The sequence below is a fragment of the Anopheles moucheti genome, chromosome 3 (assembly GCF_943734755.1).
Source record: "Anopheles moucheti chromosome 3, idAnoMoucSN_F20_07, whole genome shotgun sequence".
In the NCBI taxonomy this organism is placed as follows: domain Eukaryota; kingdom Metazoa; phylum Arthropoda; class Insecta; order Diptera; family Culicidae; genus Anopheles; species Anopheles moucheti.
Genome location: NC_069141.1, coordinates 48,161,158 through 48,185,650, shown reverse-complemented (window position 1 = coordinate 48,185,650; position 24,493 = coordinate 48,161,158). Strand labels below are relative to the sequence as shown.

Here is a 24,493-nt window from a genome sequence, read left to right as displayed (position 1 = left end):
AGAGAGTTTACCGAGGGCAGCAAAAGCTATTATTGAGCGTCACTATGTTGACGATTATTACGACAGCGTGGACTCTGTAGAGGAAGCCATAGAACTGGCGAAGGAAGTAAAGTTTGTTCATGAACAAGGTGGATTTAAGATAAGGAACTGGATGTCAAATTCCAACAAGTTCCTTGAAGCAATGGATGAAACAACAACACCCACTTCTCACTTTTTCGTCGATAAGGGTGTCGAGCACGAACGAGTATTGGGAATAGCTTGGAACCCGAAGGAAGATTATTTCTACTTCGGTATGATGGCTATGGTACAGAGAGAAGAGCATTCTTTCTTAGCTGAAATCCCTAGCAAAAGAAAAGTGTTCAGTTTCGTCATGTCGCAGTTCGACCCAATGGGGTTCATCGCTCCAGTCACTGTAAGAGGAAAAATGATCATACAAGATATATGGCGCAGTGGATGTGACTGGGATACGGCGATCGATAAGACAACATATGATAAGTGGCTTCGATGGATACGCTTGCTACGGAACATTGAGTCCATGAGTGTTCCAAGACCATACTTCGGTAATGCTCAGACGTCGGAAGTATCAGATATACAACTCCACATCTTCACTGATGCTAGCGACTCGGCCTATGGATGTGTAGCGTATATTCGTGCAGTAATTCGGAATGAAGTGAAGTGCGCTCTAGTTATGAGTCGCACTAAAGTTGCTCCAATAAAACAGACATCCATTCCCCGCTTGGAGTTACTTGCCGCTGTATTAGGAGCACGATTAGCTCGTTCTGTGAAGGAGAACCACAGTCTCAAGATCATCAGAGAAGTCTACTGGACAGATGCAAAGGTTGTTCTTTCATGGATACGATCGGATCAGCGGCGATATAAACAGTTCGTCGGATTCCGTATAGGTGCTATTCTCAGTATGACGAATGTTTGTGATTGGCGGTGGATCCCGACAAAGATGAATGTGGCGGATATGCTGACCAAATGGGGTAACGACCCGGATATGACGTCAGAAAGCGATTGGGTACGAGGACCATCATTCCTGTACGAAAGTGAAGAATCCTGGCCGAATGATGAAATACCACCTGCGAATACATTAGAAGAGATACGAGCCCATTTACTCCTGCATCGAGTGAGCGTACCTGAGCTGCGTATCGACGTGTCACGTTTTTCAAAGTGGACGGTTTTAGTAAGAACCATCGCCTGTGTCTATCGATTCGTTTCTAATTGTTTACGAAAAACTAAAGGTATACCAGTGGAAACGGTACATGCCACTCTGAGACAAAAGACTATACCGAACAAAGTGACTTGTGTGAAAAGTCCACTTAAACAAGAGGAGTACGAAAAGGCAGAGAAGCTGTTGATCCGTCAAGCTCAGACTGAGGGTTTCTTGGACGAATACCGAATTCTAGAAAGGAACCAGAAACATCCGAGACACAAATGGATCACTTTGGAAAAGTCGAGTCCGTTATACAAGTTATCTACGATGATGGACCAACATGGTATCCTGAGAATGGAGGGAAGAACAGCAAGGGCAGAACACCTTCCTTTTGATCTTCGTTTCCCGATAATCTTGCCTAACAACCATCCCATTACCATACTGATAGTAAGGAGCTATCACGAAAAGTGTGGACACGGATATCGTCAAGCTGTAAAAAATGAACTGCGACAGTTGTACTACATTCCTCATGTTGACGCAGTAGTGAGAAAAGTATCGTCGTCATGTGTATGGTGCAGAGTAAACCGTAACCGACCAGAGTTTCCGCGAATGGCACCAATGCCGATTCAGCGCCTGACTCCCAACGTAAGACCATTCAGTTTTACAGGAGTAGATTTCCTGGGACCTTTCGACGTAGCAATTGGGCGTAGACACGAGAAAAGATGGATCGTACTTTTCACATGTATGGTGGTACGAGCAGTACATCTGGAGGTAGCGCATGGGCTGACGACTCAAGCGTGTTTGATGGCAATCCGAAGGTTCATCGGTCGGCGTGGTTGGCCCAGGGAATTCTTTTCAGATAATGGCACGAATTTCCAAGGAGCCAGTAAGGAGTTTACTAGCACGATCGAAGAGATTGAACATCAATGGGCCGATCAGTTCACGGCTGCAAGGACGAAGTGGACTTTCAATCCACCGGCGGCTCCCCACATGGGCGGTGTGTGGGAACGTCTGGTGAGATCCGTGAAGACAGCGATGTCCGTTTTAGAAGATGGCCGGCGACTAACAGATGAAATCCTGCAAACAGTGATCGTAGAGGCGGAAGATATGATCAATTCACGACCTCTTACGACGGTTATTCAAGACGAAGGGGATGAGGTAGCACTTACACCGAATCTCTTCCTGCGGGGATATTCTTCAAGTGATTCTCAAGACATGCCGACCACCGATGTAAAAGGCGCTTTGAAGGATGACTATCTGCGAACCCAACAGCTCTCAAATGAACTCTGGAGCCGTTGGATTAGAGAATATGTGCCGAGCCTCAACATCAGAACCAAGTGGTTTGGAGAGACGAAGCCGCTGGAAGCTGGAGATCTGGTGTACATCGTGGATGGTGACCACCGCAAGAACTGGGTTCGTGGTGTAGTGGAGGAGCCTATCGTATCGAAGGATGGCAGAATACGCCAAGCATGGGTGCGTACTAACAACGGTCGGTACAGAAGAGCGACATGTAAACTCGCGGTCCTTGAACTCGATAGAGGGTAACTACAGTTTAGATGGCAGACTGTGTTACAGGCCGGGGAATGTTGAGGTGTTCAAGACCACTGGAAGGGCGAAATCGAATTTCGGAGCGAAAAGTTGTCACCAGCCGAGGTCCGTAGACAACCCAGCATGCAAAAGACAGCCGGACGGGCTAACATTGTCGATTTACGCTACACAGTTCAAGAGTGCACGTGTTTTTAAGGCATTTTTACTGCATTATGGTCAGCAACTTTATCTTATATGACTTTAAGAAGATTTTAACTAATTTTACAATAACGTTTTATTAACATTCAGACGATTTTTCAACATTTTGCAAGTTTTAGCCCACCTTAGGGGGCATTGCTATTGTTGATGTTGGTACCTTGGGCAGCATATTGGTTGTCACACCTTCACCAAGAAGAAGAAGAAGAAGCTCACGTAAACAACACGAGTGAAGCCGCTGCAGAAACGAACGAGTTTTATCTGCAATTATATAAAATGCAGTTGTTTACATGCAGAAAATAACAATGAGGAGTCTTCTGCATCTGCTACCATAGCGAAAAAAGCGTTACTCGCACATTTATCACCGTCATGTTCGTGCAACCGATTCCACCGTCATGATCATGCTGCCGGCAGAAACAAAGGAATGAAAGAAATGAATGTGCTTTTTCACCATGATTCAGGTCCTTCTTGTACTAGAAGAGGGTCCTTAACCAGTAGATGATCCTTGTACATCGCACAACAGCTCCAGAGATGGCCTCGCAGTGGTTAAAATGGGTTACAATTTTCTTTACCGCATCCGACCTATAAATGTGCATGTGATATTCTTCGTCGTAAAAGTTAAATTATAATCGCACGTTTGGTTTCAAGCAGAGTTCTTGCTACATAATAGTTGCCCCTCTAATGTATTGACAATAGTTTACGTTACAATCCCAGGAAAACAAGACGAGACAAACTCATGACGGTTTGATGACGGTAATGATGATGCTGATGCTGAGACTATTTACATACATAGAGACAAAATACATACCGATCTTGTACTGCACCATCAATTTGGTGCATCTTGTGTGAATTGATGACGAAGACATACATACCAGTGCATATAACACTTAATTCCATCATGGGTGCTTTTATAGCCCTATATTAGCCCCCAATTCAACACAGACGTAAAAGACAAATACATAACACATTGGAGATTCAAACACATACAATACGAGTTCGATTCTAAATATAGACAGTAAAATGATTGGGGGATGCATAGAAGAAAAAAAGAACTGGTAGGGAATGGTGGGAGAGGGGCAGGATGGAACCGAAAATTTTGTTTTTGGCAGCGTTGCCAATTTTTTGGCTACTGCAAATGTCAAAACCTGCCTTAGCCATCGTTATTCGGGCGCCCGATGGTACCAATTTCGGGCGCCCTGCGGGAGCATTTTCGGGCGCCCTTTCGTGTGACGTTTGGAGCTTGGGAAACCACGGTGCGACGGGATATATAATTGCCCGCGGGAGCGAATAAGGTCCTTTTTTTTCTCGACTCCAAGTCAGTGCGGTCAGCGGACCAAATTTTGAATTTTCTCGTTTTATTTAATAAAATATAATAATAAGAGAAATTTGACAAAATTTCCAATCTAGCCGCGTCCGAACAGGCTCAATGTTATAATTGTAAAACATAAATTGCGGAAAAGTTGCGGAGAGCAATATCTGTAAGTAGCCCCCAGCTACGGTGGTTTCGACGAATTAGGCCTGGCGAGCTGAAAAGTTTGGAGACCCCTGTAGTAGAATATCTTCCATCTTCCGGCTAGGGCATCCAAATAGCTTGATCCGCTAATGAGTATCAGCAAAAGGGCTTTTCGGTGGCAATCGTTGAACAAACGATCGATTCGTTCTACCGATATGAGTTGTGATAACAGTCGATGAGATTTTTGACAACGTTTAAAGTACAGTGTTCGAAACTCAACTTCCTGGATGACGTTTACGCGAACTGTCAACACAGATCAAAACAAAACTTCCCCACGTATCGGGTGGAAGTAAGATAATTCCTGCATTTGTTTCAATTGGAAACTTTGTGAATTTAATCATTGAACACAAACAATAACCATGTTCACTTTGTGGTCGTTGGTAGAAGCATCTTTATTATTTTTTAATGCTGTGTGTGTTTTAAGCGAGGAACGGTTCCTGTCCAAATGTAAGTTAACAAACTGCGGTCATTCACAGGTTCCATCCGTTTAGCCACATAAAATGCGATGGTTTGTATCTTTTCTAGATGGATGGGGTATGTCAGCACAAGTGCAAGGATTTGGAGAGCCCACGTCAACCAAAGCACAGATATTGCTGCTCGTCCGGTCTATACGAACTGTGGCCAAAAGTGAGTATCTCTGGTCGTACAGATACGCTTGAAGCACCTAATAACGCTGCTTTCTGGTTTACTTTTATTTACAGTACCTTTAATATTTCTTAATATAGTAGCAATAATGTTTAAATTAATTCTTGGCTGACGACGGCGTGTCGTCTATCTTTGTGTATTGTTGAATGAATAAATATATCATCTAACACGGAAACTACGTTTACTGTTTGGTTTTAAGTGACTTGAATTTGTTCTCTAAACGGATCGAGTACGAATCCAGCTGATAGGCGGCTGCTTCAAGTTTGTCCACGGTTGATTCAATGTCGTCAATCCTTTGCAGCAGAGGTTTCTGTAATCACCATGGGAAAGAAAACGTTTCAATAAGCGCCTTGCTACAGGTTACCGATACGACAGCATCTACGTACCAATTCCTCGTATTTTTGATTCAGTTCTGTGTTTTTCGCTGCAATCGATTGCGACATTTGTCGCATGTCCGCAACTTTACTCATCATTGCGCGGTTCATGTTTTCGACGAGTTTGTAATCATCCACCGTGGAGGCCAGCTCGTGCGTGATGTATTCGCCAGTTTTCTGGAACATTTTCGTTGCCAATCGTGAAAGATTCGGATCGTGGGCGTCGAACGGCTCGAAGCTGGAGGTTGACGTTGAAAGGGTGGGCCCTTTCCGGGGTGAATCGGTTACACCGTACTCTTCCTCCATTGTGTTAGGTTGAATTCGGTCCGGTCGGAGAAGATATCGTGAATTTATATCTTTAAAACGACGTACACCTGATGCGAAATCAAACTCGCTAGGGAACTGAAATTGTTTGGCTAGGGAGTGCTTTGTTGTTGTTTACGTTTGGTGTTTGCAATGCCCTTCGAGGTCACAATGTTTGACAACTTTTAAATTAAAAAGAGAGCAAAGACAATTTAACAAATATTATTTACTACTAGAAATTCATACATAATATTCAATATTGGTTTGTACGTACATATCCGAACTTAACTTTAAATTGTTCAAAATGATCTAAAACTTACAATTCTGAAATTTGAATTTCCATTTGAATGTACAACGTGTATAAAGCTGAATAAGAAAACTGAAATTGCAATTTAAAATTCGTAATAGTTAAAAATCGTGCTATGACGAATACAATTCTTAAATCAGTTTAGTAATTTAACTAGCAGCTGGGATTTTTGATCAATAAATTTGAAATAGAAATTGCGCCATTTGGCCACTGTGAACTGTCATCGAATGTGATCTAAAATGTTGTAATATTTCCAATTTTAGTCATGTAAATCGTCCTAGGAGTAGTAACAGATTGAAATCGTCTTTTAGTTTTACAATTTATACTAGCAGCTCAATAAAAGATGCGTATGCGTTATGCATTACAAAACACACTCTGTAATATAGTCATGTAAATGTAGCAGATCTAAAATAAATCGAGTTTAGAAAAACGAAGCTTTCGTACAAGAATACTGTATAAGCAATTCTATTCATATCACCATTTTATTTGATCGTAATTTTGTTCACAAAACCCGTATAATCGAACTGCTTGCGCAGCCCCCCTGCACATCGTATCGTTTGGATGCGAGAGCTTTATCGATGGAGCTTTTTCTTCGGCATGGCGAACGGTTTTACATGGCTTTTACGAAAACAACCTCATTTTGCAGGGTCTTCCCTAACCTCGCGCACACTTACAACTGCATGATGCAGCTGTGCAACAACATCGTTCTGTCCTGCTCGACAGTGCACATCGCGGCGGAGGGAATAGTTCGCACTACCGATGGGATGGCCACTATTTTCCCCATGGCGACTTAGCCCCCCTCTGCCCGGTACGAACACAAGTGCGTGGAATGGTACAACGTCCATCATCCGAACATGGCACAACCATGGCCAGTCGGGTCGGGTTTGTTTCGTACCCGATAACCCGTCCGATTTCCACGTGCAGCTCCGGGATGCTTCGTTCCTTCCTGCTTGCGCATCCTCGCGTACCATCGCGTTCTACTGCCGGATGCTCCACACGGTCATCCCTGCTGAATGGGTGGATGGGTTGTAGCGGGAATGGAATCGGAAAGCTGTACATACCATATATAAACGATGTGCAGTAAGCGCACTGCCGGTCAGTTCTACTTTGTAATGCAGTGTTGCCACTTGTGCAGCACGTGCCTTTTGCACAGTGGCCGTGCAGGACTTGTTCGCAGTTCGCGCTAGAAGTGTGTGAATGTGTTTGTGCGTGAGTTCCGCGTATGTGTGTGTGTGTGTATGTTGGCCAAGGAAGCATCATCTCAATCACATTGTGTCATGTATGAACGGCACAGGTAGGGAGTTTGGATTAATGGTTCGCGTTTAACTGCTTCACCACCACGTGGCTCGATAGCGATAAAGCGCATATCCCGGCCGTTAGGAGCTAATCCAGAAAAATAAAAAATAAAACCAAAAGGGATCAAGATACGGGCGGTGCAGCAAAGGCAAAAGTGAAAAGCAGTAAATAAGCACTTCGCTGCACTGAGAAGCCTGATTGAATTAACGTACGACGAGGAACCACAGGGGCTTAAAATTTCATACGAAACTAGTATGGGAACCCAATCAGAACCTTTCGCATGGTTGGCATCCACCCTTTCGCTGCACGGTCACGAGCAGGAGTACGCTCGTGATGGGTCAATTGGATGGATTTAAAATTCATGAACCGTTTTGCCATCCTGGTGGATGGGTTGGAGTTGTGTTGCTATATTTTTCACCCCTGTTTTTGGTGGTCACAATACCATCCAGATAGATACCACCACGTGGGTGGTAGCCTTTACAACAGTTTGGCTTGTGGGCGCTTGGGAGTTGGGATAATTTACGGGCAGCCTCGGGTGTGTGTGTCTTTGAGGCGGACATGTTCGCGTGCTGGCGTGCTTCTTCGCTACAGCGCCGGATCTTCTAATGAAGGGAATAAATTTCTAGCGGAAGTTTACTTTTTAGCCTCATTAGCTATGTAGCTCGATGGGTTTGCATGTAAGTGTAGTTTATCAGTCTGCCGATTTCCAGACAGTACGAGCGGGTTAATGAATGCATCCGGATTTCATTAAATAAAAGCTCATTTTCATCCTTTTATGTCGAAGATGTGATGAACACTGATACGTTGACAGTTCTTTGGGAAAAAGGCACACAACCTGCATTATTTCCGGTGCCACTCATCTCACAATGTCATTTTGAACTCTTGACGCCTAAATGTATGCAAATACGCAAGAGTTTTAAATACTTTTAAGTACGTAGGAAATAAGCGAAGAACTGAAGCTTTCGGATTGCTACTTGTTGATGACTGCTGCGATCCGATTTGACTTGTCAACTGAAATGCTCAATCTGCGTCTCTCTTTCGAGCTCTTATGTTAAGTAACAGAATTGTTACTTTCCGCAACCACTTAAGGATCTCATATAACCATTTGGAACTACAAGAATAAATTATACTTTAACTAGAACTTTTAACTATATACGAAATTTAGTTTAGGGATAAATAGGTAATTAATTACGTTTGTACGTGGTAGTATTATTATTATTTTTTTAAAATAGTTATGGAACTAACTGAAGCAGTGTAGTTGAATACATACAAAAAGAGTTCATAAAACATTTGTTAAATAATATAACATGATCTTCAACTATTGCATAATGCAGCTGTAGGATTTTGGTATGGCATGCAGAATTTATTCCTGAAGAGCATTACTAAAAATTATGTTAATGCAAAAAAAACCCGTTTGCAATGTTTTCTTGCACGGAACTCAAACCAAAAGAACCTGATGGAAAAAAAAACTATTGTTCGCACTAATGATACATAAATTTAACCTCTTTATTGTCTTTTCTTTAACTTTATCTTTACTCACCCTCTCTCTCTCTGTCCCTCTTTTTTCGGCAGATTTTCTGGGCGACGTTTAAAATGATTCACTTTTCTGAGCTTTGCACAGCATCTGACCATACGCCGTCCCCAACAGTTCACTTTTTCGGGGTGTGTGAGTGTGTATGTACGGGAGCACAAGTGAATGTGAAAGTGGACATCCCCTTGCGGTGAAGCGATCTGGCAAGCCGTATCCGGTTCCGCAAGCGACAGCCGACACGGTGAATGTGAGGTTGTGTTAAAAAGAAACGAAGCAGAGCGCGAAGATAACCAAACAACGCAGACGAAGGGAACTGCTTACAGTGGGAGTGGGGAGTAGCAGGAATGTGGTGCACCGGTTCCATTGCACCGTTGTGCGCTGGGTGCTTTTTACCAATAGAGTGCAACTAACGATCCAGACGAGCCGGATGGAACGTTACATGCGTTAAAGTTTTGCATAGAACAGGACCGGCAAAGGTTTTTTTGGTGTTTGGTGTTGTTGTAGAGCTATGACTACGACTTTATGTGAAGCAGACGGCGCAAAGAAGGTACACCTGGTGTATTATTTGAGCACGTGAAGTGGTTTGTTTTCGAGTGTAAGTTCGGCTGCCATAACCCGTAGCAAGAACAGATCGTTTGTGGCAATTGTGTCTGTGTTGTGACTGGTGAAAATATGACCAAATGACACTGGCATTCCAGCTGCATTCCTGTGTGATTTCCGCAAAGAAAAAGGAATCAAATAATTCGCATGCACCACCAGGAAAGACCATAAAGATAATACACCAAAATGGTCATTTTTGTGTAGAATGTCAATCAATGTTTCCGCTGATCTGTGTTCGTGGCATGTGGTCAATATTGAAGCACATTTTTTAAACACTAAAGCGAAAGCTTGTTGTGACCAGCAACGGTGCAAAAACACACATGTTGACGATGCTTTTCACACCCGCCGAGTGGCACTCGAGACTCGAGGACGTTGGAAAATAGTTTGCAACCGACCACCGATAATGCCCGCACTAGCAACCGTACGCGACGGTGTGTGTGACACGGAATGGGATCGAGATAAAATCCCTTTGCCGTTATATTAGTCACGTTCCTCTGAGTTGCCCGAGCGATGAGATGCATCCTGGAGGTGCGCCACAGTGTACGTTTCCTTCCCAACCGCACTAAGAGGGTGCCCATCATTACTTAGCACGCCGGCAGACTCTCGAACCGATCGCAGCTAGGGCTGCCGGCGGGAACTGGTTAGTTTCCATTCATCTCAACGCACACACCCCACGATGGGGGATGATGTCATATGCATCGATTCGGATGACGATGATGAAGATGAGGCGGTCCCTTCTGCTGCTGCCGGAAGTGCACTCAATGCACGTGCTGCATTTGGACGACACGGGGGCCGGAATGGGCGCCAGCGGCGTAGAGGTAAGTGATTGTGAAGTGAGTACCTGCTGACGCTATTCACGCTCTCAAGGCGTGTGAAACTATTACATGCAGCATTGGATGCATTGCAACAGATACTTTCTTGAAGAAACGGAACAGGAAGCAAAGCAATGCTCTTCAGATTTATGCACAAAGATCCATAGAAATACATTGGGCTTAAGTATTTTGACTAAAAACAGGCCCATTAGTACCTCGAGATAAGCATTTTTCTCGACTGAAAATATTTGAAATCCCTCAAAATCCCTCAAAATAGAGATCCCTCTTTAGAGATTTTTCTTCAGAACTTTTGAAGAAGAACATCATATTTATAAACTCCCATTCTTTATGTATTCCTGGTAATTTCTTAGTTAACAGATGCAGAGGCTATTCTTCTATGAATCCGTTCACATTTGTCTCATGAACTCAAAATTCCGTTGAATTTCCCAAAAAAAAACTATCTGCTCGATCAGCTTGATCACCAAAATGGGTTCCAAACCATTTATGGCCGTTTCAGCACATGAATTCCCAAGATTAGGTCCTTCTAGGTCTCTCTCAAGGGAGTTGTTTGTGTTGTCCGTCACTGATCGATTGAGACTACGATGGAAATCATTGCGTGATTGCTTGGTCATGGTCACGAAGAGTCGATTCGAATGTAAATGTAAAATTATTAAATCACCCCTGCTTTAAATTTCCGCTGTCAGAATCATATTTTATTCAAATTGTTCAACCGCTTTAAGTGCCGGTAGAACGTATCTGAAACTGGTCGTGTAACATGATTCGCTACAGCTGATAGCAAGAATGGGTTTGCAAAAAAACGCCTTAATGATTACATCGATTTTGACAGCATCCCATTTTTACAGTTGATCGACTTAACATAATAGCGACCTCATTGATGATTACATCGATTGCTGCATTGTTCCATTATTCTTCGCTAACGATTTTACATAATGGTGATGCATCTTTGCCACTTTTTTATTGTTATGTACTTTCAAATTGCTGCTTGTGCCTCCTGCCGTATTGGTACGATTGCAACAAAATATGCTTCAAGTGATGCAATCGTAGTGAGCTTATTCCTAATGTTTTAGTACATCAAAGCTTTCATCATTTCAATCTTCCAACAAGAAGAGATTGCAAACGAAGCTGTATAATGACATATTTATTTGACTGCATTTTGAATACTTTATTTAAAAATGGTTTAGACGAAATTGAGCTTCATTTTGAATTTATTAAGTACAAATTTCAATAATAAATAAACCATTTTTTTATACCAAATCTAATTTCGCCGAACCAGAAGAATAAAACCATCCGTACAGTGGAAAATACTGAAAGATAGAAATATAGTTCATAACAGTAATAAATTCAGAATAAGAAATTCAATTACCATTTAATTCCGTGGACTGCACCACCTCAAGGGTTTAACGTTTACGACACTATTCGATCTTTCCAACCATGCGTGCATTTTTGCCACTTGCGTATGACCTTCACACTACCGCAGTCTTCGCGCACTGGGACACACCTATATCACACAGGGGCGGCATACGAACCGTCCGGAAACCCGTCAGCTTGCACGCGATTATGTTACGACGCCAGCGTGTCGCGATGGAGGCGCCACACACTTTAACCGAAAGCTCGTCGCCCGAACCCGATCCGTGCGCGGAGATGCAACTTTAAACGACAATAGAATTCGCTCGCTTCTCGCCCCATTCCTGTTTCTATTCCCGCATTTTCGTACTTTCCGCTCTGTGCCAACAATCTATTTTTGCAAAAGGAAGCTGTCCCGGTGCTGTCACGCCACACGTTGTGTTCGCGTACGGCATGTCTTCTCCGTCTGCTTACATAACCTCAAAGTATCAACCAAGCCGTGGCAGCAGCCGGAATCGGTGATGCAGAGCTGTACGTTCTCGCCCAGACAGTACTGAAGGATACCCTCCACTGGGAAGGTGGGACCGTTGTCAATTACAATTTCCTTCGGCTGCATTTCGGAAGCGGGGAAGTTTGCAGCGCTCCACCAAACCCAAAACCAAACGATGCAATCATCTGTTCGGGGGAGGAACGCTACAAATATTATGTTGCACTTGGGAATTCTAAAGACGACGTTTCGACGTCGGCGTTCGGCGGAAGGCGGGTGGCGAATTTAGGCTGCCGGGAATTATTGCTTGATATTGCAATGCTGGTTTCTTGCTGGAAGTGTGTGAGGGTATTAACTTTGAAGATGTTATACAGACTAGTGGTGGGGTTCACAGCTTATGGGATTTTGTGTGGGAATTATTCACATTTTAAAAGTCGCAATATTCGTCGTATGGTTTGTCCAGTAACTTTAATTATTTTTCTTTATCGGTACTACAACCTGAGGAACTGTAAGCATGCCATTTGTACCATTCTTGTTCGCCGAATCGCCTCGTGGTTTTAAAATAATTTGTAATTACAAATATGTGAACAAATCCTCCTTGCTTCTGCTGCATATCAACGATGCCGCCTTATCAATTGCTAATTATAACGGACTGAGGTGTACTGACGACGTAAAGATGTTTGCTGCAGTAAAAGTTGATGACTGTTCTCGTCTTCATGGCGCATTTGTTTAAGTTCATGGTGCGGTCGTTAGATGGTAAGAAACAAAGCTGGCTGGAAGGTAAATAAAGGTCTTTTTGGGAATTTCGATGGCGAAGGTCTCACTTTGGATCAAAGAAAACTTCAATGAGTACCTTCAGGTCTTTTGCAACTAGACGGAACGCCGTATCATACCTCGAAAAGGAGTCAAGAGTTGCTGAAGAATATCATGACTTTTTGACCTAACGATGTTTGGCCCCATAGCAGCCCAGACTTGAACCCTCCCCGTTTATTTCGAATGGGCGAATTAGTATTTTTATTAAAATTATTATTATTTTTGTTTTCTAAACGTCCGTTGAAAACGGCTTAGCTAGGTATTACAAGCATAAGTCATGTGTAGCATTTACATGAGAGTTCAATAGACGTAACAGAAACTTATTTATGCACAACGCACGATGTTCATGCTAAAGCCTGTGAAGAATGTCACTCCAGTACCGACGCTTTGCATTACAAAAGCCAAAGTTTGCAAGCCTCCATTACAAAAGTATGGAACTCGTTGCATGGTTTATACATTTGGAAGTAATGAAATCGATTTCTTGACCGCCTGGAGAAAGTATTAGAAAAAAGCGGTAGCCATATCGAGTAATATGGAATAGAATGGATGAAAAAACGTGTTAATTAACTAATTTATTGTTTATCTTCGCTTTACAATGAGAAAAAGATTTTCTTAGGTGATGTAGAGATTTTCGCATTTTTTATGGGTCATACTGCATTTGCTTACAACGTAGACAATGGCTTGCTGCAACGCACTGAATATGTCAGAGTTTTATGGATACGACAAACTCTCCTCAGACCCCACATGATGATATAATCACATGTTAAAGTTATTCTGATTCAGATTTTTTTCTGTGAGATGATTAGATTTGTTTTAGAGTAATGTTAGTATTGTTAGGTGCGCTTTACAACCCAAATCTGGAGTAACTCTCTCACTATTCTTGCCTGCCATTTACGGTTTATTAGACTTATTTTACCATGTAGGCGGAAAGTTAGTCCTTGCTAAGAGGGATTGGGATCCGAATGGGATTTTGGTTCGGTGCGTTTGTATGAAGACCGGCTATCATCATCCTACCGGGTTGCCCCCTCTGGAAATCTGGAACAAGCGCATGGCAACAATACAGCACAAGGTAACACCGTACATGTAATCCGTGAAGACTCAACGACACCCGGTGCATTATGCCCTCTGTTTTAATCAACAACGATATCCATTCACCAGCTTTGCTTAGCTCTGTTAACGTTTTTTTTCAGATCAGGAACCCCACCAGGAGTTAAGCCTTTTTTCCATTTTTTTCTAGCTAGATATCGTACTAGCAAATGTATGAGAGATCAGAATTTGTGAGTGTGAGATTTCTCATTTTGTGAGTGTTCTCAAACGTGTCATAACCAAAATCGTCACGATGAATTGTGCAAGAGTGAATTATGATATCAAACTAATTATGACACACACATATCAGATGAAAAAATATAAATAAACAACACGACAGTAGCGGAATCAAGTGCCTTCCGGACCGTGCCGGGCGGACTATTAAACAGGAATGACAAACGCTACTAAAAAACCCTTGACTGACAGACCAAGACTACAAAACGAAATCATGAAGTCGTAGTGCATTTAATCACCAACTCTTCGTTCATACATATTCAATGATTTCATTTATATAACTTGATATTAACATTAGTTTTCCCGGAACAGTCTTTTTGACTGGTTCGCTTCATTTTAATCAAAATAATTTTTGATACTAAGCAATTCTACCATAGTTGATGCTTGAAATTTTCTAATCTATTCTATAGTATAGTAAGAAATATACAAAACTTATTCCAGGTCTTCGAGTCAATAAGTCATTGTTTTAGTCATTGAAAAGGTTTAAAATGCTTGGTCTTTTTAGTGTTCAAGTGCCACTGTATAAAATGCACTGATGCTATATTTTTCCAGAGCATTGTTCCCTTTTCTATCAATATTTTATGTGCTGCACTCAATGCGAACAATAATACAATTAAAACGAAACGTAGTCAATTGTTGTGCAATGTAGCTCGTTCTGGTGAAAAAAAAAAACAATTGAGAACCCTTTTTTTCATAACATGCCTTTTGTAAACCAACCCTTACAAATAGCTCAAACTGGAAGAAAAGTGAAAAACTAAATAAAATGCACCATAATACACCATAATCTTATCAATTGTGTTCCTGTTGTCCGTGCGCATCGCAAAGAAATCGTCTTTTTCTTTACTTTTTCTTCTCCTTCAACCGTAGAAATGTCATTCCCGTCAGTCGATGAAAATAGAAATTGATTGTGAGCGACCGGAAGTTTTTATGCTCACCACCGTCAGCTCATTGCATCGTTCGGTGCGGAGCGGTAGTTAGCTGGGCTTTCAGAATCTGCTTGATTGGTGCAGCGGCCAATTGTGCACGGTCATGCAACATAAATCAGCATCAGCGCCGAACCGGCTGACGGCTAGCGCACACACACAAACACACACATACAATGACGAGACGCCGGTTTGAAGGATACCCTCGCATTGTTCTAAAGAGTGAGTTTTAGGACGCTTTTAGACACCGATGCAGTTTTGTAGTCAAGTTTGTTTAGCTCCGTTTCGACTGTAGCTGTGCGCGTTTTAATAGCCTTCACCACCTAATGTGGTCGCTTGAGTTGGCCTCATCGAGGGTGTGGACAGAACGAATCCCTCCCAGTGGTTAGTGAAACGTGCTAGCATAAAAAGCGTCGTAACGAGCTTTGCACTCAGCTGTCACCCGAGTGTAAATAGTGCTGGCGAAGGTTTGATGAGTTGTATTTTGATTTTCCCACCTCATCGTCATTAAGATAAACTTCCCCTTTCTCGTCCAACCGGGGGTAGCGTTGGTAGGTAAATGTGGGTCCTGTGGATCGCTTGCGGTTCCGGGCTCGACCCAACCTTCCGGGTGGAAAGGAGACAACAAAGACCATTGCTGCAACGGTGGTTGGGACTTTTTCGAGATAAAAGTTTGATGAATCCAGCCAAGGGTACACGGGGACACACAGAACGCATTCGCTCGTTCTCCAGCGCATCATTCCGGGATCATTGGTTTCCATTCTAGCGTGATAGGTATTTCCGGTGGTGGATAGTAATGATTGTGCGCTTTCTACTGCCAGTTGTCCCCTTCTCGGGGCACATTCCTGCATCCACCACCAGCTCCGATCTACCTCACTGATTTTGATCGAGAATAGACCGTGGGAAGGGCAGTGAGGAGACGTAATGGGGAACCATCCAACCCGAGAAACCCTTACCACTCCACACTTTTTGACAGGAGTGTCTTGTGAGTTGGTGATTTATGGACAAGTTTACGTTCAACCTAACACATTATCTTGCCCTCATACAAGGGCATACCACTGCGGGATCATGCCATGCTGACCTGCTTTCTGAACGATATTAAATATTAATGGCTTGTCGAATGCATTTTCGGAGCGCTGCACTTGTCCAATCCGCTTCCTCTTTCGCGGATGCAGTTTTGGAATAGTCAGCAAATTTGTGTTATTTTTTTTCCTACCACAACACAGCTAGAAGAAAGGAAATGTTTTTCTTTTTGTGCTCTGTCCTGCTAGTTTTTCCCAATAGCGGACAAAATCAATGCTAACGATCGTTCCGCACACACACACACAAAGCCATCCAAAAGGGTAAATGGGGGTGGTTTTTGTTGCTGCCCTGTATCTGCCATCAGTTGGTGCAGAATTAATGTGTGATACAAATAAATCATGGAGGAGGGCATGCAGGTTTTGGAAGTTTTTATTTTGCCCTTTTCGTCTTCTTTCAACTCCCCATTTTCTGTCAGATTTTGTTTTGCTTCTTTTTTGATGCACATTCAAAGCAAAAGTCTGCAGCTGATTTGGCCACCGCTTAGACCGTGCTCGTCACGCGGGACGTAGTAATTGTGCATACATTAATGGTGAAATCATTTATCACAAGCTCGTTTTTATTCTCCGTCCCACAATCCTCCCGCAGCCGCCCTTCACCTGGGCGAAAGGTTCAACACACAACAAGGTTCAACAAACGATAATTAAAGTACGGTGAGTTTGGAGCTACTGACAGCAAGAATGAAAAAAGGCGAATGTGTATTTATATATTTATATATAAAGGGTAAGAATCGCTTCGCCAGTTTGGTGGTTTGCTTTCATGTGCAATGACGTGGTGCATTTGGCTGTTTACCGTTCATCAGTTTGATTGCGTCGGATGCAATCACGAAACGTCCGGCACTGGACAGTTTGTATTAAAAACCATTTTTAAGGGTAATTACACTTTTTCAACGTAAACCATTACCGTAAACAAAAGTGACATATTATCGCGAAGTGCAATACGCTTTATTTGAATTGCAGGCCATTGTAATTCATTTGATTCGCTTTTTGTATCCATATATCTTGTGGCTCAATTTGCTGTAAAAACAACCATGCTTTGAACCTTAATATATCCCTAGAATATTGAAATATAGTTATTTTCTCTGTACATCTACTTCATTCTAATGACATAATTATTGCTCGAGTGCTGTCACTATATGAATTCTTCAGTTTGATTATTACAGAAGTGTCCTAAGCGGGTCATGGTTAAGTATAAAACTTTATGAATTCTTTGCTTAAGCCCTTCTGTCGGCATCACTTTGAAAAATAAACCATCTCAGTCACAAATCACTCTTACTTATTCTTGCCGCAACTGTCCAAAAATTTTACGTTATTCAGACTGTATGTTGCTAGGTTGGTTGCTAGGTTGGTTGAATTGCACCAGATGGTTGCTAAGTATGAAAACATCGCTCTTATTTAAGTCTCTCATGAAGAAAGCTACGTTGGAAGGAAGGAACATGATAAACAACTTGGTCGGTGAAGTATTTCAAATTCTGAAAATTCTTTTCGGTAGGATATGTTTAGGAAAGGGTTAAATGGTTTCACATATGTCATTACTGAACCATCAGATCGCAAATGATTCTAAGGCAATAAATATTGGTCAATGCAAGTTACGCTACAGGGTTAGGCAACCTTCCGAGCACTACCAAGGAACTCAAGGTCATTTCCCAGTCCAATCAAGTTCAAGATGGGTTTTCTTGAGTACTATGGCAAACTTTTCTTTATTGTGATTAAAAAAGTGTATTACTCTTTGCTATGAAATAACTCTGTTCCTGCAATACAAGGTTATCTGCTGTTTGCAAGATTCTTCGATAAGTTTCTACTGTGTATTGAGGTGTTAGGTAAAGATTATGTGTTGCATGGATTTACTTGATTCATATTGTACAACAAAAAACGGGTTAGCTCGAATCTTTTGGTTAGACTTTAGGTAATAGTAATAAAATCTCTAGGGACTCATACATCATCACTATTGGTTTGATAAGGTTTGAACAAAGCTAATTTTATTTACTTAAATTAATAATCTAGAATCAATGTGAAATGTTAAGGTAAGAACACTGACACCATATTCACAAATGCTGTAATGGTTAAAACATATTGCTTAGTTTTGAAGCATAGGCATATTATTCATTAATTATTAGAACAAAAGTAACATTCAATTTTCAATCAACTTTGCTTATATGCAGACACAAATTGTTATTTTGCAAAAATCACCCAGAAATAAATTTAAATCAATTTTTATTCACATTTTAAACCTGCACTAAAGCAGTACATAAGGTCTAGCAATATAGCCTAAAATCCCGCGGCACGAAATGTCTGTCAATGAATCCACTACCAGCGTGCGGTTGAAACTGCTGCTGTGTGTTAAAATCAAATTTCCAATTGTAAGCACGAACGATCGTTTGCAGAAACGGGCAAAATAGACACACAACCAAACAGGAGAACTAAAACAACAAAATGCAATCTTGCGTTAAGAGTGGATGGAAGCGGTCGTGCAAAAATGTCAATAACATGGCGTATTTTTATTGTTTTCCGGGTTCGCGTGACACCCGTTCAACAATGGGAGAGTCATTTGGTGCTTCAGTACAACAAATTCTCAAAAAAACGACGAACTGAAGCTCTTTAGCACGAACGAACGAACCCGGATCGGAGATCCCATTTCGTACCTGACCCGGTGCAATCAGTTTCCGGTTAAATAGTTAATAGGAGACGTCCTTTTTAATGTCTTTTTGCTTTCGTTTTGCTCTGCAGCCTTCATTTAGCTCTCTTTTGCTGTTTGCTGTCCCCTCTGTCCCCTAAATGATAACCGTTGGGTGAATTTACGAAACGGTCGAGCCAGATAATGGCAGTGGATTGGGATGAAAATGAGCCTGCCGGCAGTGGGTTTCGGGTGCATTTCCGGGATGACCGTCTGCGGGAACAACAACAATAAATGGGATCCAATGTCAGCTAAATAGTTTCCGGTGGCATCAAGAAATATTTCCTTGCTGTGTATCTCTTTACCCATTGCGGTTATGTTACTCCATCTACACGGTTTGCTACCTTCTCTCTGTTGTGATTCGTTCCGTTCCAATACCGTTGCTGCTATATCTCACTAGCTGCTTTCATGCTTTGTCCTCTTAAAGATCTTTTTTTGTCTCTGTTTCCATTCAGCCTTATGTATTAATTCCCTCGCTGCTGCGTGTCTCTGCCTTTCTTCTCCGATCTTCAACAATTCCGTCGAACGTTAAGCTAAGCGAAGAAGAATAATCCGCTTTCCGGTCACATACCGGGAGATGTTGTTATCGTCCTGGAAGGCACTATTAAAACCATCCCCACTGCCATCTAGTGAGAAAACTCGGCAAAGACATGTGACTGTGACCGACTCCGTGAAATGGAGAGTTCTCCTGTGTCTAGCAAACGATGGGAAGTGGAAATTCCACAAACAAAACGAGCAAACCGCGGTATTTCATTATCAGTTAGTACATTTGCAAAGGATGAAAATATTTTTCTGTTTTTACTCTGGCAATTCTATCTGGCATCTGTGGTTGGCAGAGGATGCAATTATTGTCAATACAGAAATTTGCGGCAAGCACTGCGATGTTTCAATCCGGGTCTTATCTAAAACCTACACTATCAAAACACATTTGCTTATTAGTGTGCATGACCGTGAACTAATATAAGCTCGTAGGGTCTCCATCATTTCAGAATCATCTTTTTGTTGCAATGGTAGTGCTAAATTGTTCACACAGCAAGGAGAAATGAAAACCCCCTGAAGGTTTGTTTATTTGTCAGTTTTCTCAACTCCTTCCAGATCGTTGGCTGTTGCTAATGGGTGTCCATAGTCTTCACCAAAACGATTACTTTGCCCTATGCTGGTAAGAGTGCCATCATACTTCATCAAATGAATTTCTGTCTTGATGAAAAGCATGGACAGAGATAACAGCACATTTGCGCAATATTTGCCTTTCATTAAACTCGTACTAGAAGCTACCGGGGCCGGCCCGGAGATGTAATGTGCCCGAAGGGAGCTTGCTGTGGCCGCATGTTCATTTTTCAAGTGCAGACAATCCTCTCTGCTCTGATGATAATCTGCTGGCCAGCCGGGTAAATGCAGTGCGAGGCTTTGTGGCTTTGTGCCTCCACCTTGCCGAGAGTTTCCGGTGGCTTTGTGGTTGCTCTAGGGGGAAGCGTTTTGCGGTTTTTAGAATGTCAACAGTCCGATGCGACATTTGTTTTGTACTGTTCGGAATGGGAGGGATCGTTGCGAAAGTGGTTCCCTTTGGTTACAGTACTGCATGCATGCTTACCCCGATGGTGACTATAATTTTCAGCTGACCATCGATCGATCTGCTGCTGCTGTTATACTATTTGGTTTCTTAAACGGTGCGTTTATCTCATTTCACCATTGAGCGAGCGATAAAACATACCGAAGCTGATCGGATATGGGAAAATGAAAGGACAGAACGAATCTGTTCAATTGTTTGAATGCGAGTGCAAACAAAACGTGTTTGCGGGCCTGTTTAACTTTATGGATCAAACGACCGCCAACTGAACCAATCACAATGCCGAGAAGGCATTGGAACGCATCAAAATAAATTTCGAACAAGTGTCACCAGCATGGACCAAAATGTTCATCAATTTTTGCTGATTTTGTCGTAATTACAACCAAAATTATTTTCTTCTCCTTCTCAAATAGGTTGTTTCTCTCGAAACTATCTGCTTCTTCCTGAACTTTCTGAATTTTTTGAAGAATAGAGATTATGTGGGTATTGGGAACAGTTTATTTTATCGAACTATGTTCATCTTTTTTTATTTTTGTAGCGACAACCAGCAGAGAAAATGTTAATCTGTCCTTTTTGACATTATTTATTCATTTATTTAGCCAATTCGGCGTAAGGCGAAACTGTACGCATAAGATTTGAAATCGCACATATAGCGACAGTACGAGTGAACCACCAGGCGCCTCCATGAAGTAAAGTCTACCATCACTGCTCGTCTACTTGTATTCGTGCCTAAGCGATCGGTCAATTTACTAGAGGTGTGCTCAGGGTGTGATCGGGTTTTTAATTCAAAGGCTGTCTTCTATGGAAATTTATGTCGGTGTTTTTGATCGCGTAAATCACAGCATTCTAATTGCCAAACCCGCATATGGGATTTTAATATTAAATCCCATTATAATTATTATTATTTAATATTAACATTTGATTTAAATATTAATAGTCTTTCCGCAGTACCTTATGGCACTTTTGTTTTTATTGTATAATCATAATGTCTCGTCTCAGAACTGAGAATCGTTCAATATATGCCACGACATTGAGATCTTCAATGTTCTTCATGTGTCAACTGATTGTACTGAACTCCAGCTTGTGATAGATAGATTTTAGATAGTATTTAGTTCAAATGAAATTGCTTGTCAATCTCTGTGAAACAGTGTACCCTGATGATTTTTATTCATTCAATAAATGCTGTTGTTTTTACTATAACATGTTATAGACAGCAAATTAAATTCACTTGCACCCTGTAACTATTGCCAAAGTTCAGTGATCAGAATCAGGAAATATACTCGCAGGGTTTCTTTATTTGTTTGTGGAAAAAATGTACAGAGTTTTATCAACTCCCTAAACTTGATAGGGTGGCTAAATATGAACATTTCTCTTGGGGTACTAGGGCATCACGAAGTTCTATTTATTGAGTTTAAGGGGCTACAATATAGCTATAATTAACTCTTTAAATCATAGCTCGAGGATTTAACTCCTCTTATATTTGTTCTGACCTCGGCGACTAGATTGACACGCTTGAATTTCATCATCTCGCTTTGTTGTTGATTTACCCTATTTTTATCTCTTGCTGGATAATCAGACCTGCGAACAGGGGTTGGTACGCATTAATAAAGTCGAAGAAAGTCAGGATTTGGAAGCCTACAGTTCTTGAAGTTGCTGTACCGGCAAAATATGAAGAGACCACAAGAAGATCCATGCAATTATTGAATTAATTTAAGATATAGAAAGTAATTACTTTTTGTATACAATTACTCAATTTCATTTCAAATTTAAATTTATGATATAGAAAAGATTCGTTCACAATTAAATAGATTCTGAGTGCCTCAGAAAAAAAAAACTTTAGTTATTATACTAGTGTTCGATATTGCTATTTCTCAAGGAATAGATGTAACCACGTCGAGGGTCCAATTGAAACTCGATTACGTATTTTATTCCTAAGTCCATGTACAGTGCATTTCTAAGTTATATAAGTTATATAAGTTCATTTTCCATGTCATTCCATTTCATATAATGTCATTCCCATTATCCGGTTCGTCTACACTTGGTAAATTTCATTCTCAAATTACAGCATGTAGTGTGCTGTCACGTCATTTTTGTCTTTGCAAATGCAGTAATAGCAAATGTATAATCACACCCTAGTTTACCGTCATGCAACGCAAGATTGTAAACAATTCATTCGTATGTCTCGAGTACATGTTGGCTAATGAGGCAGAATAATTTTCTTGATACTCCGAAAAAGGGCATACGCTAATATAACTAATGAAGGAAAATTACAATTTCCACCGTGTGGAAGTGTGGGCTATTTACCGGCTCGTTAAAACGACAGCCAACGACTGTTGGTTTATTCGTTATGTTTCAATTGTGCTCCCACGTCGACGTCGACAACGCAAAAGCCACACGCCAATGGCCGTAGTGCGAGTAGGTAATGGTGGAAAAGGGTTCAAGAAGTCGAGATGGGAATGACTTCTGTTTCGTTTTTTAGCTCTCGCTGCCATCCGTATCATGTGCCCTTTGTCGTGGTTGTACAATCCGAGTTCGCAGAATCAGTTGCGCTGGAGCTCGGTGCAAAACCGCCCTGAAGGTGTGCAAATAGCAATGCATCTGACCACCGGAATGTTGTGAGGGTTGGTAACGATCTGTAATACATTCGTGCACTCTCTTTCCTTACGGTTCGATGCATTTTTCAACGGATAAATGTACGGAATCCAGCTCTATCTAGGAAAGCTTACGGATGAAATAGGCGTTAAACACTTAACCTTATCCTTAAGCTAGTGTAATACCTGAAGAGCATTACAGAGTACGAACAGAAAGTGAAGTATTGCGATAAACTAACATGAAATAACATGATAAATGGAGATAACGGGAAATAACAAATGTAGAATCCAGTTTTATAAAATGTAAAAACTTTTTCAATATACTCGATGGAGTGATCTTGTATGAAAAGTGTTGAGTGTTGTAAAATTTATCTTTTTGCATTAATTTTCCAACCAACGACATCAAATAATAGTTCAAACAAAGTAGTTGCAATACAACTATTAGCAATCGATCCAAGAAAATATTTTCTACAAAAGATGTTTTTCCTGATTAAACTCACATTACAGGTACTTATCCATTCACCATTGTGCCATCATTTTGTATTTAGAGCAACGGTCTATTTTAACACCATACCCTCGGTACCCACTCAAATGTATTGTTCTCACTCGCATAATGCATGTATATGGCGACAAGATGAAACTCAATGGTTTAGATCCGAGTCCGAAAGAGGTTGAGGGAAAGGTGTGACCTTTTTATAAATTCCAATTGCATGCCATTTGCATTAGCACTTGTCAACTATTGCATACAGGTACATGCCCCAGGTGTCAGGCTGTCATGCTGGTACATTACGTCTCGATCCTTGGCTTACCGACCATCAGTCCCAGCAATCACAAAACAGGGCTGCAGGCAGAAACATAGGGCAATAACAAAACAAAAAGGATAAATCGTACCACAGTGCAGTGCTGTGGCGGAATAGCACAGCAAACAGTCGGGAAATCGATACAACGCAACAGCAGTGTGCAGTTGGTGCATTTAAAATCCGAGCCGAGTACGTCCCCATCTCGCTTATCGTGTTTCGATGCACTTCAATGCACCTAATCGGATTCGCACGATACGATAGTGCGTTACATTTAACTTCCTGTCCAGCCAGCACCCGAACGGGACGGTCAGCTTTAATCGTTTGAAAAGCGAGTGCAATCCCGCATCGAACGTCCGGGGGTCCCGCGGGATGGGATGCCGAGGTTCCGTGTGTACGCAACCTATCCAAACAGTGCGCTGTAAACTAGTTTAACAAACAAGCCTGGCCGGTACCATCGAGGCTTCTCCCAGACGAGGCTAACGAGATTATAATAATTACACAAATTTCACTTAACCGTGAGCGGAAGTCATAGCGGAAGCCATATCGTTCGATCATCGAAGCGCTCGAAACCGTGTTCATCTAGTTGCAAGATGG

At 41.7% G+C, this 24,493-nt stretch overlaps 4 protein-coding genes across 4 annotated transcripts in view; 3 read left to right on the top strand and 1 right to left on the bottom strand.

The window, feature by feature from the left end:
- The first annotated feature begins 955 nt into the window (after nucleotides 1-955).
- On the top strand, nucleotides 956-2,712 carry LOC128302780 (uncharacterized). The gene is made up of 3 exons (XM_053039631.1): nucleotides 956-1,163; nucleotides 2,037-2,629; nucleotides 2,695-2,712. Exons 1-3 carry the CDS (start codon nucleotides 956-958, stop codon nucleotides 2,710-2,712), a joined length of 819 nt encoding a protein of 272 aa, XP_052895591.1.
- Nucleotides 2,713-4,553: 1,841 nt separating this feature from the next.
- On the top strand, nucleotides 4,554-5,225 carry LOC128303602 (immediate early response 3-interacting protein 1). The gene is made up of 3 exons (XM_053040600.1): nucleotides 4,554-4,859; nucleotides 4,938-5,039; nucleotides 5,114-5,225. The coding sequence occupies exons 1-3, from the start codon at nucleotides 4,772-4,774 to the stop codon at nucleotides 5,167-5,169; spliced, it is 246 nt and encodes an 81-aa protein (XP_052896560.1). The 5' UTR covers nucleotides 4,554-4,771; the 3' UTR covers nucleotides 5,170-5,225.
- LOC128303600 (biogenesis of lysosome-related organelles complex 1 subunit 2) lies at nucleotides 4,872-5,850 on the bottom strand. Its single transcript, XM_053040599.1, has 2 exons — nucleotides 5,444-5,850; nucleotides 4,872-5,367 (listed from the first exon to the last, which is right to left on the bottom strand). Exons 1-2 carry the CDS (start codon nucleotides 5,735-5,737, stop codon nucleotides 5,239-5,241), a joined length of 423 nt encoding a protein of 140 aa, XP_052896559.1. The 5' UTR covers nucleotides 5,738-5,850; the 3' UTR covers nucleotides 4,872-5,238.
- A 3,400-nt stretch (nucleotides 5,851-9,250) lies between these two features.
- LOC128301452 (uncharacterized) overlaps nucleotides 9,251-24,493 on the top strand; it is a 71,753-nt gene continuing 56,510 nt past the window's right edge. Inside the window, exon 1 of the mRNA XM_053037945.1 lies at nucleotides 9,251-10,286. Within this exon, the coding sequence (XP_052893905.1) occupies nucleotides 10,145-10,286 (142 nt within the window). The 5' untranslated portion in view covers nucleotides 9,251-10,144. The remainder of the gene's footprint in view (nucleotides 10,287-24,493) is intronic.

What these genes read in the sequence shown, in the direction of transcription:
- LOC128302780 (XM_053039631.1), top strand. Translation starts at nt 956, where the DNA reads ATGAATGTGGCGGATATGCTGACCAAATGGGGTAACGACCCGGATATG. An exon ending in GCTGCGTATCGACGTGTCAC is followed by an intron (nt 1,164 to 2,036) that starts GTTTTTCAAAGT and finishes CGAATTTCCAAG; the next exon opens with GAGCCAGTAAGGAGTTTACT.
- LOC128303602 (XM_053040600.1), top strand. Translation starts at nt 4,772, where the DNA reads ATGTTCACTTTGTGGTCGTTGGTAGAAGCATCTTTATTATTTTTTAAT. An exon ending in GGAACGGTTCCTGTCCAAAT is followed by an intron (nt 4,860 to 4,937) that starts GTAAGTTAACAA and finishes TATCTTTTCTAG; the next exon opens with ATGGATGGGGTATGTCAGCA. An exon ending in TATACGAACTGTGGCCAAAA is followed by an intron (nt 5,040 to 5,113) that starts GTGAGTATCTCT and finishes TTTTATTTACAG; the next exon opens with TACCTTTAATATTTCTTAAT.
- LOC128303600 (XM_053040599.1), bottom strand. Translation starts at nt 5,737, where the DNA reads ATGGAGGAAGAGTACGGTGTAACCGATTCACCCCGGAAAGGGCCCACC. An exon ending in ATCAAAAATACGAGGAATTG is followed by an intron (nt 5,368 to 5,443) that starts GTACGTAGATGC and finishes TGGTGATTACAG; the next exon opens with AAACCTCTGCTGCAAAGGAT.